General features: G+C 37.1%; 1 protein-coding gene across 1 annotated transcript in view; it reads right to left on the minus strand.

Annotated features, from left to right (window-relative positions):
• SPEF2 (sperm flagellar and cilia associated 2) overlaps positions 1 to 17,320 on the minus strand; it is a 95,024-nt gene that overhangs the window by 40,146 nt on the left and 37,558 nt on the right. Inside the window, 8 exon segments of the mRNA XM_086479742.1 lie at positions 1,933 to 2,055; positions 4,370 to 4,535; positions 5,273 to 5,456; positions 7,994 to 8,154; positions 10,603 to 10,740; positions 13,882 to 14,020; positions 14,134 to 14,261; positions 15,737 to 15,876. Of these exon segments, the coding sequence (XP_086335868.1) occupies positions 1,933 to 2,055; positions 4,370 to 4,535; positions 5,273 to 5,456; positions 7,994 to 8,154; positions 10,603 to 10,740; positions 13,882 to 14,020; positions 14,134 to 14,261; positions 15,737 to 15,876 (1,179 nt within the window).

The following is a 17,320-nucleotide window of genomic DNA, read 5'->3' on the forward strand; positions in this document are numbered from 1 at the left end:
AAATTCAGTATTCAACTGATTTTTCTTCATATTTAACCTTCTGTACTGCAGAATCTTTGAAACAATATTAAATAGTAATCGGTACAGTACTTCAAATTTAAAGACTAAAATTATTTACATTATAATCCTTATTCTATACACTATTAAGTTTTGAAAATACTTAGATTTGGGGCTGAAACATTCTTTAGGCAACCAATGTGGAAAGATGTGCCTTGAAAAATACAAGGCATGTCCTTTTAATGTTATTTCTCAGACACAGTAGAATGCAACTCTGCACACTTTCTGCTTTGAGCAAGAAAGAGTTGACGTTCAAAATCTTAAAACACAGAATGGATTTGGGTCTCACAGAGGGTTATTATATTTGATGGCAAAGACATGTGTAAAAGTTGTAAGCAATGAAAGTACCTTACAGGATGCTTTACACCTGTCTAGTCACTTTTCTTTAATACAGTTTAAGGCTACCTTATTTGTGACTTCTCTGCATTTTCGTTGAGTACTTGCTATCAGTATGTTTCAAAGATAAGTGTACGACAATTTTTGTCTCCCTGCATTTTCAGAAGCAGGTACTGCACAGTCCAGTGATAAAGCTGCTCTCTTAAGAGTAGCAGAGTAAAAGGCAAGGCACATTGAGGCAACAGAGAAATGGAATATGAAATCCACATTAAAAACTTAGCAACTGTCTATAACTAGTGATTTTGCTAGTCTCTGTGTATCTATATAAGCAAAAGCACAAGCATCCAGTTAGTATAGCTGCAAGTGAAACTACGATCCTCAAATGTACCAGCTATATGCCTGTGCAATTATGAAATACAGCTCAACAAGTTTAGTCTTCCTTAGATTCTTATACCAATTTTTTGTTAAATATGAGATGAAAATTAAGTAACCTCAAGAAAACAAAACATGTCAATGAATCATTAAAATATATCTTCCTGCTATTAAGATCTTCAAAGTTACTACTGTTCCTCTCCTCATTACCCCAAAAATTTAGAATATTTATCCCTAAACCGCGTTTGGATTAAGCCATGTTGATAGTGGTATGTCTACAAGCATTTGGTCTGGTGTGGACCTAAATAAGCCATATGAATTTGGGTTTTGTTCATTAACTGCTGTTTGCCCTCTGTTTTTCATAATAAACACTATGCAAAAGTTAGCCTGCCAAGGAGGTAAGATATATGATGACAGGCTTGCCATCTGCTGCCAAACAGAATCTCTAATAGTTAGCTTCTGTATTCCCTTTAGTGAGAAAGAGGTCTTTTTCTTCTAGTCTAAACCCATTTTCAGAAAAAAAGTCAACCTATTTTCAACTTGGGACTTCTGTTTTTCAGACATCTACTTTTTGGCTGAAATTGACTCATTGGCTTGGAAGTTACTGGTTAAGACAGACAAAGAGACAGAATGACTGATCATTATGTAGTTTCTGGAAGGGTCTGACTGGAAAGGCGTTTGGAAGAATAAACACAATACATATTTTGCTGCTTCAAGCCCATGTGGCTTGAGGAAGAGGGAATCAGAGAGAAGAGAATCAATGAAATATATAATTGCCACCAAATTCTTTCCCAGATTAAAACATTTCAAATACTGAATTCAGTTTAATTGAATACTGAAGAGTGGCTAACCACCTATGTGAAACATAGTCTTTCATGATGAATACTTGCTTAGTCATGGAAAATGAAATTAAATGAAAATTAAACAGAAGAGAACAAAAAGAAGAATGAAAAACACATTTCTATTTTAAATATATTTAACATAAACCCACTCCTGACTACCAGCCTAAAAAAATTCCTGATTTCTCCAGATACTGCTTTTTCTCCCCTCCTTTTTCTTACTTATCCATCCATTTTCCCTAGAGTTTCTGGCTAGTTTTCCTTATTACACTATCTAAATTAGGAATAAAGATCATGCCCCAGTATAAGCAACCAAATAGTAACATACCCTCATGTTTCAAGGCACTGAAATATTCTTGCTTTATTTTCAGTGTCAGTTCTCGTTTCTTTAATTCTTCTGGAGTTATAGGAACTGAAATGACTTCAACCACAGGTGCGGTAGAAGGTGGTCCTGCAGGAAAATAGACCTCCCACAGTCTTTGGACTTTGTTGGTAAGTTTGCGTATCAATACACATGCACCCACAAGGCAGCACATTTTTTTAAATTAAAAATGGCACTTTCCACCTTACTTGATGTGACCATTTATGAGAATACAAACACGGTTACTCAGGTGTCTTACGCCAACATAAAATATCTAGATTTCTTCAAATGTGATTTACATCTGCAAGATGTGCTAAGATTAACACTGCATAAAATTACTCCAGTATACACAACTGTATTAAAAGTGGCTAAATAACATCATAAAATGTATTTCTAAATGGAAAACATGACTGAGCAGGTGTAACTCTGTTGTGATCCTAGTGGTCAAAATATTCTCTTTGACCCTAAAACCTATTTATGCAATTTATCACAACCAGCACATAAATAAACCTCTTTTGAATTATAGCTGTTCCTTCTGAAGTGAATTCAAGTTTAGACAACTGTAGTAAAAATTCTATGTTAGTAAATACCATTAGTTACCATTAAAGCAGTGAAAAGAACAATAATGCTACTTAAAAACCCCATATCAGAAAAAAAAAAAAAGAGAGCTATGTGATTTCATGCCATTCTAAACCATTCATTCAGCTGCTTCTGCAGCTTGTTTTAACTTACATATCTATGAACAGACATTGTAAAGGTATTTTATCACGTTTTTAAAGATTGCTATTCACATTTTGGCTATTACTCAAAAATATTAATATATTTGTAACTGATTTGTCCTAGAGGAAAAGCAGATGGATCTGCTGTATCTGCATGATACATAATGTCAACATAAAGCAAATGGTCGAATCTAGAAGTGATAAAATTACATGGGATAAGTTGTAGCACTCAGTTACTAGCCTATAGCTGTATCCTAGGGAATTCTGTTACAGGAGCACTACAGTAACACTGTATTTGGCATGAAGTCAAAGTTGATACTTCAGTTACAGATACAACAGTTGGTACTCGATGTTTTACATGAGGAGTGCACAACAGAGTTCTAGTTGCAGTTCTGTCAAGGTAAGTTAGCTAGTACTAGGTCTGAGGAAAAATCTACTTCCAAGAAGTGATCCACAAACCCCAACCTAGTGACTCAGCTACTGATTTTTTATCACAAGACTTTTCTAGAAAACTGAAAATCTGCTACTCTCTTGGCTGGATCGAGGTGTTAAGCATACACCTAAGGCTCCCTGGGGCTCACAAATTAGGTATCCATGTGGCTAAGAATTTGCAAGGTTATACTTGTTCACTGTACTATGAGCAGAATCAGCCAGAGTGAGAGCACTGAGTACAGTGCAAATAGAATGTCAAACAAAAAAAGTCAGCCGCTTTACGCATAACAACTCTGCAGTTACAGCTTTCTCACTTGGAAATGGAGTACCTGAATTCCAGGCTACCATCGCACCTGCAGGGCTTGAGCCCCTCTCTTGCTATGTAGAAAGTCTTCACAAAAGGTACAAGGTTTAGGCTAATAGCCTTGTTTCCTGCTGGAGCTATCACATTTTGCAGAAAAAAGTCGAAGTTACTTAAACCACTGCCTGCTCAAGTAAGAACTATTTATGAAAAAATGTAGAAACAGCGTGGCATACCGGAATTCCTTCCAGCAGACTGCCTTAATTGCTAGGCTAAAGAGATAGGGGTTTTAGATCTGTTTCTCTTTTGCAAATAAATTTTGTATTCTCACCTGGTTGGACAGATTCTTGCCAGGCCTATGAGCAAGATCTACCTCAATGGGAGTCTGGTCTTTTTTAGGACAGCATATGCCATTGAATTTTATGTTCTTTATTTACACCATGTTATAGTTATATATAAAAACAATGGACCTTGATGGATTCATAGTACTATATGGCTGATGAATTAATTCCAAAATAGCTTGGGGTATTCAATAATTTATCCATTCTGTTCCAGTACTTTTATTTTAATATTTGAAATATTTTGACTTATGGCTGGAAAGTAGGCAGAATTTAATGGAATTTCATTTAATTTGATAAACTAATGCTAGCTATTCAGTTCCAAAACAGCACATGGAGAAAAATTAATCTTTACTTTTGAGATTCTATTTAGAATATTTATTTCTATATAATAATAACGGCAAGACATAAGATTAAATGAATGCAATTGACATTCAAAAGCCTCTGCCATCCTTTAACGCTATCAGCTTTTCACATTGATATGTCATATTTGACATTTCAAAAGGGAAATTAAATCCAAATTAAACGTCTTGGCTTACTCTTTTCTATATTACTGACATATTTACATTTCAGTAATTTCAAGCACTGCTAAAACAAGTCTGCATTTCAAATACCTTTCTTTTTAGTAGCTGATTTGGGAGAAAGCTTTTTAGCATCTTTGGCACCTTTCCCAGTAGCTTTGCCTGACAGCATCTGTGAAGATTTCAGATCTTCTTTCAGTTCTAGCTGAAGATGTTCTTTTTCTTTCTCCATTTCTTGAGACTGTATTTCAGCTGTTACCTTGACACCATAGTCACACATAGTAAAGTACATAGTATCAACACTGTGCTACTACTATTTTAAATAGCCTATACTTGCTGAAAGTAGTTGCTGAGACATACACACCTAAATAAAACAAAGCAGATATTTTAACTAATTAAATTTATTATCTTTTGATTATTTATAAAATAAAAATCTACAACAAAAACACAAGGAAAAAATGAGAAATGTAAGAATCAACAGCATGCAAAGCAAGACTACAGTTACACTGCAAGGGTGCAGAAATCCACTTATTTTGAAGTGATCAAAGAAGAAAGAAAAACAAACATAGAAACTAACCATTTGCCCATCTAATTTACTTTTAGTTATATAAAAAAAAGAATGTAAGTATAACTTTTAAAGTTGTGAAACGTTTGAGCAAACACTGCATCACAGGATAAAACTTGTCCCTCTTCTCATGCTTCTATTGAGGGATAAGGGGGGAGTTTCTCATGGAAGAGGTACATATATAGAGTTAACATTCAAAACATTTCTCTCAGTAATGAAGGGGTCAGTTATAAATACAGAGGTGCTGATCATACACAGATCTCAACATTTTCCTCATAGAAACACAAACATATTAAATGGAAATATCAGTGATGGAGCAAGAAGCGTGACATTCAGATACACAGTGTGAAGGCTGTGTGTTTAAGCTGCCTACTGAATATAAGGCTTTGACTGTCCAATCCAGAAATGTTTAAGTAAATAAAATTCTTTACCATATTTGATACTGCTGTTACTGCTGATTGCCATGTACCAGTAATCAGATTTTGATCTTTCCCAAAAGTGGCCACTCCATTTTCAGAATTCTCATCCTTGGCACTCTTCCGTGGAGTTCTCTTGCTTTTTGACTTGGTAATATTTATTTCTGGTGAAGGCACTTTCCAAGAAACCAGAGGGATCCTTAAAATAAAATATAAAGAATAATTCACACCCCTCTTTATAAAAAGTGTTAATTTATAACTACATTTGAGAATATGCTAAGAGAATGAGAATGCTATTTTCAAAATCTTCCATAGCAACAGAAAAGGAATGAACTTTCCCTATGACCAAAAGTGGTGAAATGTGTGGATGACAAGAAAACTGTCTAGTTTAATTACGGAAGCTAAGGAATAATAATAGATGGATAAAACTATGTCAAATGACTGCATGATCTGCTAATATATGTATATTCCACACAGGCTAGTAGCACAGCCTCATTGCTAAGATAGTTTCTAAATGAACCATTAAGTATTTAAAAAAAGCCGTGGCCATTATCAAAGGCATTTCTGATATTCTGGTTATTTGATACACTTGTGGCCAAAAAGGCCAATGCTATCCTGTGGTGCATGAAGGAGAGTATGGCCAGCAGGGCAAGGGAGGTTCTCCTCCCCCTCTACTCTGCCCTGGTGAGGCCACATCTGGAGTGCTGTGTCCAGTTCTGGGCCCCCCAGTTCAAGAGGGACAGGGAACTACTGGAGAGAGTCCAGCAGAGGGCTACGAAGATGATGAGGGGACTGGAGCATCTCTCCTATGAGGAAAGGCTGAGAGACCTGGGGCTCTTTAGCCTGGAGAAGAGGAGACAGAGAGGGGACCTTATCAACACTTATAACTATCTAAAGGGCAGCTGTCAAGAGGATGGAGCCAGGCTGTTTTCTGTGGTGGTCAGCGACAGGACAAGGGGCAACTGGCACAAACTGGAGCACAGGGAGTGCTGCCTGAACATGAGGAACAACTTCTTTACCTTAAGGGTGACGTAGCCCCAGAACAGGCTGCCCAGGGAGGTTGTGGAGTCTCCTTCCCTGGAGATATTCAAAACCCACCTGGATACAATCCTGTGCAACCTGCTTTAGGTGATCCTGCTCTAGTAGGGGGGCTGGACTAGATGATCTCCACAGCTCCCTTTGAACCCCTACCATTCTCTGATTCTGTGATTCTGTATCCTTTACCTTTTAATACGGCATTCAATTCTGTGCATCTTTGTAGGCTACTTTGATTTACATTTGTCATTACATAACCCATTTAATTATGTTTGTTGGTGCAAATTTTAAACCTGTTAATGTTCCATAATGATATTTAACTTAGTTATGTGAGGATTGTGCTGGAAACTGTCAGCAACACAGAGGGAAGTAGGAAACATTTCTATAGCAGATTTCTTTCTAAGGTGGCTATTAAAACGTTTTATAATTCAGAGATGCATTAATGAAAATGGTATAGGGAAATCACTAAAAAATCAGGGACAAATCAAACGTATAAGATGATTCACAATTCACCATTTGACTATAATACCTAGTCAAAAATTCTTATTTCCCCATCATTTGAAATATATACACACATATTTCCACACACACTCACAAAGCTATCTGTGCATTGTATTTGTTAATATTTATCATAGAATCATTTTGGTTGGAAAAGACCTTTAAGATCATCAAGTCCAACCATTAACCTAACACTACCAAGCCCACCACTAAACCATGTCCCTAAGCATCACATCTACATGTCTTTTGAACATCTCCAGGGATGGTGACTCCACCACTTCCCTGCGCAGCCTGTTCCAATGTCTAACCACTTTCAGTAAAGAAATTCTTCCTAATACCCAATCTAAATCTCCCCTGGCGCAACTTGAGGCCATTAGCTCTTGTCCTGTCATCAGTTACTCGGGAGAAGAGACCAACACCGGCCTCACTACAGCTTCCTTTCAGGTAGTTGCAGAGAGTGATAGGGTCTCCCCTCAGCCTCCTCTTCTCCAGGCTAAACAACCCCAGTTCCCTCAGACACTCCTCATAAGACCTGTTCTCCAGACCCTTCAACAGCTTTGTTGCCCTTCTCTGGACATACTCCAGCACCTCAACGCCTTTCCTATACTATGGTGCCCAAAACTGGACACAGTACTCAAGGTGTGGTCTCACCAGTGCTGAGTACAGGGGCACTATCCCTTCCCTACTCCTCATGGCCACGTTATTTCTGATACAAGCCAGGATGCTGTTGGCCTTCTTGGCCACCTGGGCACACTGCATGCTGACGTTCAGCCAGGTGTCAACCAGCACTCCCAGGTCCTTTTCTGCTGGGCAGCTTTCCAGACACACTTCCAAAAGACTTCCTTCTTGAAAAATATCCAGCCTTCCTGGACCTCTTTGCCCTTTAGGACTGATTCCCAAGGGACTTTCTCAACCAGTGTCCTCAACAGGTCACAGTCTGCCCTTCAGAAGTCCATGGTAGCGGTCTTGCTGTCTCTTCTCCTTACTTTGCCAAAAACTGAAAACTCTTATCATTCCATGGTCGCTAAGCCCAAGATGGCCTCCTGCCACCACATCACCCACCAGTCCTTCTCTGTTAGTAAACAGAAGGTCTTGTGAAGCATGTCCCCTGGTGGGCTCACTTACCAGCTGGGTCAGGAAGTTATCTTGTATAATTATTTGTTATAATTAAATTATTTGTACAATTTAATAATGCATTTCTACCTTCTTGATTTGCTTTGATCTTCTTTCTGCTCTGCATCAATAATATCTAACAATGGGATTCTAGTAAAATCTTGACCATCATCTGTTGGGATTTTTCCTTCCATTGCCATATAATAGTCATAAAGAAGTCTCTTTGTATCTTGAAAACGATCCACTTCAACCTCAAGAAGAAAGGACAGAAAGATTGCAATTCAAAACAGACAGAACCAATTTTTGTTACATTTTTAAATACATGATAGCAGAAGCAATTCTAAATCCTATGAGTTTGTGGGAGAGCAACAAACATAACCATATTTGTTTGAAAATTTATAGTGTATGCAATGCATACTTCTATAATGTCTTCACACTGGTATTTCTAAAGATTAACAAAAATCTTAGTTGTTAGAATACTAAAAATTATTTACAATAAATAATGTTTGATGCATTAAATTTATTTACAATATATTTTGATGTATATTTATTTCTGTAATAGCAACTACACTAGTACCAACAAATTATAGGCATCTTTTTGTTCACAAGAAATAAAATCCTTAATAGCAGAAAATAAAAAGGGTTAAGCTATGGAGAAAAATTTAAAAGCCATACAGTTTTTCTGAACCAAAGAAACCAACAGACTTTACACACTTAACTGTCTTGAAGATCTTTTTGTGTGAATCATCTTGGAAGAAATCAAGTAAGATTGAAAAAACATTTAACACCTGTCATGTTTTGATTTATTGATACAGTATGGTGTTCTAACTGTCAAAACAGTACTAAATATTCATGGGAAAATGCACAAAACCACATTCACAAAACAAAGGATAAAACCTTTGTGGTGTAAACCAGCATTTATCCATAAGTTAAGGAGAAAATATCTTCTAGTATAACAGTGTGTACACAGAAAGGTGGAAAGAAATCTGATAAACGGCATTTATAGAAATCTATGTGTTTACACAGTAACAGAGCCACCTGGGGAACATATGTAACTTCCCACAGAAAAACCCACAGACAGAGAGCTCAAGACCAAAGAAGCCTATTTTTGGCTGATTCTTAAACAAAGCCATAACACAGCTGTTATATTTTTAGTTTTGTAGTTTTAGCATTAATAATTCATTTATTTTGGGGAGTATATACTAAGTAAAGAAAGTAAAAATTGTTTCCTTTGCATTTTTCTTTAGGAAAATAAAAGCTTAGATATGTTTAATACACGTATTTTAATTTTAAAGGGCTATTCTGCATATCCACACAAGACAGATGAAATCAGATTCATAGCGGAACTCCTCTGGACTGCATCATACATGTCCATGAAATCCTGTTAGAAGAGAATTAGGACTGCAGAGTTATACATAAATATAAAAGGGGAAAAGTAAAAGATTTGAGCTCAGCAATATACTATTAATTTGGCTCCCTTATCCATATAATTCAATAGGTATTTCTTAAATACTCAGTCCTATAAATATCCTAATTACAGGACACATATGGTTCAGTTGCCAGCAGTTATTTGATATTTTGATGTCTCTCTTTAGTCGACGGTCTTAAGTCTTTATTTATGGCATTATTTAGACTCTTTGGAAACAGAATTAATAATTTCCTAACTACAGTAACTGACCACTTCTCACATTTCACTTAAATTACCACAACACGCATATGAGATAAGAGAGTCGTTCCCTTGTTTATTAAACACACAAAAATAACAGAGACTTAAAGGGCAGGAAGCCCACCCTAAGCTGTTTAGGCCTGATTTTTCAGTCAAATTAGCATCACATGGCAAGTGTTTAAAGCACTGTTTTAATTGTCTTCTTTAAAGTTGACAAAACTTTCACTAGCCTGTCTAGTCTGGTCTAGTCTGGTCTATTCCAGTCCAGTCCAGCTCTAAACCAAATTTATGCAGCTAGAACAACAGTCACACGGAAATCTTACTTTACTTCAGGAAGTGAAGTAATTAATAATCAGGCTGAATGAGAGGAAACGCTTAATGTGGGGGAGGGGAGATCAAAATAATTGAAGATGGTCTCTTGAAACTTAAAGATAGATGTGTGAAGCCTGGATCATGTTTGAATGGATTTTCTCAAGAGCAACAAATAACATCATATTCTCAAAAACATTCCTTGCAATTTTTTTTTTTCAGTCTCTAGGTAAAATTTCAGGCCACACTGGTGAAGTTACAACTGAAATAATTTTGTGATATAGGAAACACAGGAGAACCTTAACAGCACATACCCACAGTGAATTACGTAATTTGTAAATTAAGAGCAGATGTCAATACGATCACAGAAGGATAAACAGCTCTAACATTTCTGTTACAAAACTCAGATGATGCATTCACTGGACTGCTGAAATTGCAAATAATATAGCACTATACACTACAGATGGAAAGTGTTGGGGGTTGGACAACAATAGTGGTTTTCCTTTTCATTTTCTGCCTGCCAAACAGTTAAATGTATGGAATGTCATCTACTTTTTGTCTTTTAACTTTCTAGACACATTCAGAAGAGGTATGAACATTTGCTAATGCAATTCTCAATCCCTCGCTTATTTGGAGCCAACCATATGAAACTGCTCTGAGGCTTGCTGTCCTTCAAATCCAATTTGTGTCCCCTTCCATTGCAGACTCCATAGTGGATTCATACCTGCATAAGTGAAAAGAAATGGTTCATTGCAATCCCCCTATGATCTGGTAACCAGCCATCATTCATGATATCTGTACGCTCCTGCTCTGCTTCTTCCCTTCTCTTATCACAGATATCCCATAGATGATCTCTTAGGTCCTAAAACACAAAATCAAATATGAGAAATAATTATGAAAGAAAATGTAAATACCTTTTTGTATTTATTATTAAAAATTATAATTTTTGCCTGGTCATAGGTTATCTTCCCGTTTGGGGCTTTTTCTTTATCATTATGAATGTCAAAGCCTGGTCAACAAGTCATGTGCTTACAGAGACCTGCAGAAAGCAGGTTTACAATTGTGCCAGAGAGAATACAAAGGTGTGAGATGAATGTGTAGGCTGCCTTGCTTTCCTCAGGTAGAGAACATCTATATATGCTAGACAAAGACACAAGAATATGAACAGCTGAGCTCCCAACCACACCAACAACTTTCTACTTGAATGGTTTGCTAAGTAATACATGAGAATACTCTAAGGAGATGTGCAATACAAAAAATTCTGACAACTCTGAGAATCAGAGTTCAAATATTCTTCCAATATGGGTAGCTCCATGCCATTTTTCTTTAAAACTAAGGGCTCTTCAACTAGTGACTATATCTAATAGCAGCACTATGTGGCTCACTGACGGCACTGAAGACATACTAAGCATACAACATGCATGCAAACCCTCTGTTCTCCATTGCCTTCTCTGCATGGAAATAGTGTGACAGACCTCTATGCAGTAAGAGGTGACAGGAAGAGAATACTGTTAAATGCAGTGCTACGGTAGGCTAAGATGAGCTCTCTCTTGGGCTTCAAGGAGTTCTATCCCACTTGACCTGTTTCAGGATAAAGAGAAAAGGTGTTGCAGGCTACTAGCCTTTCAACGTGGAGCGTAGGCTTCAGGTGATAAGTGATTCCATATTCACCAGGTCTTGGTCCCAGCCTAATATGTCAGATTCTGTTTCTCACCCCACCATCCAAAGATTTCAGACAAATCCAGTTGCCCTCTGTTGGTCAAAAGTGAGCCCAAGTAGTCCTTGGGCTACCTAACACATCAGTGATGGCATAGATAGAAGGCAACCAAGGTGAAGGCTATCAGGTATTCATGATTGTCTTCATGGTAGAATAAACAGGTAAGGTTATGCTACTGAATAAAAAAGATATAAGCATAAAACTTCTCTGTTTTGCAGGGCTGCAAGGCACCAAGCTGCTCTATCTTTCCTCCCCCTCACAGGACAGGGGGAGGAAATATGATGGAAAAGTTCATGGGTCAAAACAATGATGGGGAGACCACTCACCCATTACTATCACATACAAACCAGACTCAACTTGGCAAAATTAATTTAATTTATTGGCAATTAATAACAGAGCAGAATAGTGAGAAATAGAACAAAACTAAAAACACCTTTCCCCCAGCCCTTCTTCCCAGGCTCAACTTCACTCATGACTTTTCTACTTCCTGCCCCCGAAGTGGCACAGGAAGGTTGGGAAGTGGGGGGTTGTGGTGAGTTCATTATGCGTTGTCTCTGCCACTCCTTCTTCCTCATGCTCTTCCCCTGCTCCAGAGTGGGGTCCCTCTCATGGGAAACAGTCCTTCATGAACTTCTCCAATGTGGGTCCTTCCCATGGGCTGCAGTTCTTCAAGAACTGGTCTAGCGTGGGTCCTTTGTATGTGTGCAGTCCTTCAGGATTGTACTGCTCCAGCGTGGACTCCTCTCTGTGGGTTGCAGTACCTGCCAGGAGCCTGGGTGTAGCCTCTCCACAGCCTGTCGCTCCCTTCAGGGCACATCCACCTGCTTCAGTGTGGGGTCCTCCACAGGCTACAGGGTGGATATCTGCTTCACGGGCTGCAGCAGAACAACCTGCGTCACCATGGTCTTCTCCAATGGCTACCCTCCTTCTTCACTAACCTTGGTGACTGCATAGCTGTTTCTCCACATTTTATCACTTCTCTCTCACAGCTGCAATGCAATGTTTTTTAACCTCAAATGACAGAAATGAGCAGGCTGGGAAGGCTGAAAATGCTCGAGGAAAAACATTCCACAGATTATCACACTTGTCATTTTTTCTTTCTTCTTTTCTAGCATCACAGAAAGATGGATGACAGAATTCTTACATTCAGGGAGGTACAACATGCAGGGCTTAAAAGCATAGAGGAGGTATCACCTTCACATTCACCCACAGCTTTGGGATCCACAAGTACTAGAATGGCTGGCTCATTCATAAAGCGAAATTCTGGAAACCATATATTTACTCCAAACTGCCCCACTTAGTGTGCTTAGCTTTGTCACAGTATCTGTGATATCTCCATCATATGGGACTATCACCTCCTCTTAACCTAATTTGAAAAGGACAACGCCAAACATGGATTCCAGTTACGAGTTAAAGGTCAAATATTTTAAATTTTCACTTTCTAAAATACAGGACAGAGGGATTTCAGTCTTTTTACATTTCCACTTAGTAGAAATCAGGAATATGGATGATGATTTTTAAGTCTTCTTCTTCATTCTATTGAAATAATGCTATAGAAAAGGAGGTCCAGTGCTTTTTCCATCTCAGTGGATTCATCCATGATTCCACCAATGTTACCTTCAACTAACAGTGTTGCCAGACTTTTTTTTCCCCTTTTCTGGGAGCATTTCCTGATATGATTTCAACTAAAATTATATCTGTTCTGAAATGGGAATCTGATAAATTCAAAGATAGCTCCTGCTTCCTGTCTACGTTAAATCTGGCTCTGAACTTGTTAGGACCTTTACTCTTACAGATTCATGTGAAGAAGAACTCTCAGGACATGTACGACTTAGCTAAGACCTACCTGAGTCAAAACATTTCAAAGAAATTCTCTGTATTTTGTATGAGTCAGTTTTAGAAAACATGTATTACCATATATCATTTATGGTCAAACTAAATGACTGCCAGGATTTATTAGAATGTGATAGAAATGTCCAAACTTGTGAGTAAAATCTCTGAAAACCATAAAATGTAAAGAAAAAGAAAGCACAGAAATATTTATTTTATGATGTGCCAGAATACCACAGTATAACCTAAAAAAAGAAGCAAGACATAAGAAAGGTATGGCCAAACACCAGAGAAATAATTGTGAAGAACCCTTTATGTACAAGAGGAAGTCAAAGAGTTTAAGAGGAATGGTAAAAAGGAAAAAAGTGTAAATAATAATATGATTCCTGTTACGTAGAGTTTGTACACGATGAAATAATACTTTAGGGTATATTATAACTTTTGCCATTTACTTACAGTAACTCTTTGGTGTAGTTCTGCTTTTGTTTCCTCATCTTCTCGCAGGTCATCAGCAATTGAATTGAAATCTGATTGCCACTGAGATACAAACTCCTGCTTAAGATCTGGATGCTTCAAATAATTTTGGAATTTTTTTCTGTAAATTATGGTAGAAATAATTTTGGTGTTAAAAGACATATATATATAGAATACCTTCATGAAAATACAAAAAAAAAAAAAATAACATAGTAAGCTACTATTTCTACTCACCTAACATCTGCTAAGTAATAAATCACAGAGTGCTGTTCATCTCTTAGATATCTAAGTATAGTTTTGATGGTATTCACATACGCACTTTCTACCATTTCCCAGTAAGGTACCAAAAAACCAGGTATCTCCTGTGAATTTTTTCAAAACATCAAAATTAATTGATACATTTCCTGGTAACCCATTTAGCTGCAGCATCAGCAAATACAAGAAAGATTATTTCATTGAATCATATTACTGATTTTTTTCACTATGTATTTCATTTGATTTATAACTGTTTACAACAGATTATAGACACTGTACCAACATATGATTTATCCTGTGCATTTCTTTGGAAAAAAGTGGCAGTAGTCAAAATGAATGGGAAATTTCAGCAGATTACTCCAACAGCTGTTGTTTTAGATATATACATAAACTAACTGAAGATATTAAGTGAGTACTTAAGTGTCAAAATTTGGCAGTACACAACTGTTCAAGCCGGTACAAGCTGTCTAGTGTTGCAAAAGTGACATTTGACTGACTGATTTTCATGAAACACTAAATAAAGCCCATGGCCAGAGGAAATCCCACATATGCGAGCTAATTGCAGTCATGAAGGCAAAACTGGTAAATACTAGGAAAGGAATTACAGAACAAAATGCAAAGCATTATTATACACCCTTCAAATCTACACGTCAAATACTACATGCAGTCCCAGCTCCCCATCTAAAAAAATTTACAGTAGAGCTAGAACAGACAGACAGAAGGGTAACAATCAAACTGAACATATGAGCTGCTCCACATAATGAGAGTTAAACAGATTATGACTGGAGAAGCAAAGCAACACTGAGCAAAATGAAGATGTAATAGATGTCCGTCACACCTTAAATACCTTCCGAAGGTGATTATAGAATTACTATTCATTGCAGCACACAATACAAGCACTGAAATGACCCGAGCAAACAACAGGTTTAAAACAAAGACAGAAATGCTTTTTTCAGAATTAGCATAACTATACATGCCAGATCATGGAGACAAAAAAGAAAATTGCTTCAAAAAAACCAATTAGACATAATCACAGAAGAAAAGTCTATCGAGGGCTACTAAACACAAAGATGCAGATATAAAGTCATCTCAAGAAACCCCTAAATTTCAGACCATTGGAAACTAGGAAGATGTTCTTGGGGAAAATACATCAGGCAAAAAGTATTCTAAGAGAAAGAGCATTAAAGACTCTCCCCATTCTTAGGTTCCTTCTATGAGATCCACAACTGGCCCTTGTTAGAGAGAGGAAACTGACCTAGTAAGTCTATGCTAGTAAGTCATATTATTAAAAATATTATTTTGGCATCCATGTCGTATTCTTCATCATCATTGTGAAGAATGTAGGAAAAAAACCAAACCAAACAATTATCAAAATTCTAAAGGTGTTTCCTTTACATATTTTAGGAGTAACCGTTATTTTTATTTTCAGATATTTATAGTACAGTCCTAGTGTACCTTTCTTTGAAAATATTGAAGAAAATAATGTGCAATGAGACAAAACATTTAGGTAGATTATGCATAAAATACTGAGGAAAAAACTCATACTTTGATATCTAAGACTTTTAATCATGAATGAATGTACCTTGGGAAGTGGTTCATCTACATAAATCCATTCGTCTGATCCTGGTTCAATTGGTGGTGCTGGCACAGGAATGGCAGGAAGCAGATCTCGATGTGCAACTGCTAAAAGCTTTTTTCCTGGTGATATTTCTTGAGCAGACCCTTGATTATGAACTTACAATTAGTACGTTCAAACGCCTTTTAAGTATCAATAAACAGAACTGACATCTCTGCTCTCTGACAAGTTCAAAATAACGGAATAGATTCAGTATTTCATTACTTAGATTTGTTGATCAAAAAATACTCTAATCAAATCAATGATGCCATAGTTAACAAAATCATTTTCCAGTTAAGCTTATATTTTGCAGGGCTGGTACTTTTCTAAAACCATCACTAGGAGAGAAACAGGAAGGTAATGAATCGTTTGTATGGATAAGAAACAAATTCTTTATCAGATAAACCAAGGCCAGTGGTGTTGATACAATTCTGAGATGCATTATAACTGTCATGAGTTCAAGGACTTCCTGCTTAATTAAAGAACAATTATAAACACTCACAGCTTTCATGCTAGTCTTGGGAAAGAGGGAATCAAGAAAAATAAACATTGAAGAAGAAACAAACAGGTAAATTGAGCTAAATCTTGCCTAATATGAAAAATGCACCTTACTCTGAGGAGAAGTATAAAAGATGATGTATGGGGGCGGGCGCGGGGGGGGAAGAGACAGAAAAGATCATAGAATCATAGAATGCATTGGGCTGGAAGGGACCCCCGAAGGTCATCTAGTTCAACTCCCCTGCAGTAAGCAGGGACATCTTTAGCTAGATCAGGTTGCTCAGAGCCCCATCAAGCCTGATCTTGAATGTCTCCAGGGATGGGGCCTTGGTACAGAATGAAATAAGGGAAAAACTAACCCTGCTAACCTATAGTACAGCAAAATAATACTGAATATAGTCGGCATCTTCAGAAGATGGTTCAACTCTAGGATCTGAACTGACCTCTGGAAAGATACCAGCATCTCCTCAGTGACCACAGAAGGACCCTACAACAACTAGATTTTTAAGTTCACATTAATTAACTGCTCAGAATCATCTGCAGGAATTCTGGCTAGTTTTGCTGTGGATATGAAAATATTCTTAGAAAACAAATAGGCTTGCATTAAACCACTGTTGTAACAGTCTTGTCTTTTGGTTGGAAAGAAGCTTAACATTTAAAGATTAGATGTCTTTTATTTTACTTCGTGTGACAAATCTACCTCTGGAAAACACTGTCTTCCTGGGTGCTTCAGTCATTCTCCTGATTTAAGCTTATAAAAAGAACAAAACTGTTGGCCACATAAAATATTCCAACTACTTCAGCTTTTCTTAAATATTTTGAGAGCCAGTCTCTGGATTTAGCTTTACTATGTCACTCCCAGAACGCTACTGATGTCTGACTAATTAATACACATTTTCATACCTCTGTTCTGCTTGTATAAACTTAATAGTGAAGGACAGTTTGGAATCTATCAACATAAATATGAAATTAGACATTATTAACAGACACCAAGGATTATTTCTCCATTGGGAGTAAATAGCCCTTATGGTACTTCTACAAGATAGGTGGATT

The sequence above is a fragment of the Leptosomus discolor genome, chromosome Z (genome assembly GCF_034619465.1).
Source record: "Leptosomus discolor isolate bLepDis1 chromosome Z, bLepDis1.hap2, whole genome shotgun sequence".
Classification (NCBI taxonomy): domain Eukaryota; kingdom Metazoa; phylum Chordata; class Aves; order Leptosomiformes; family Leptosomidae; genus Leptosomus; species Leptosomus discolor.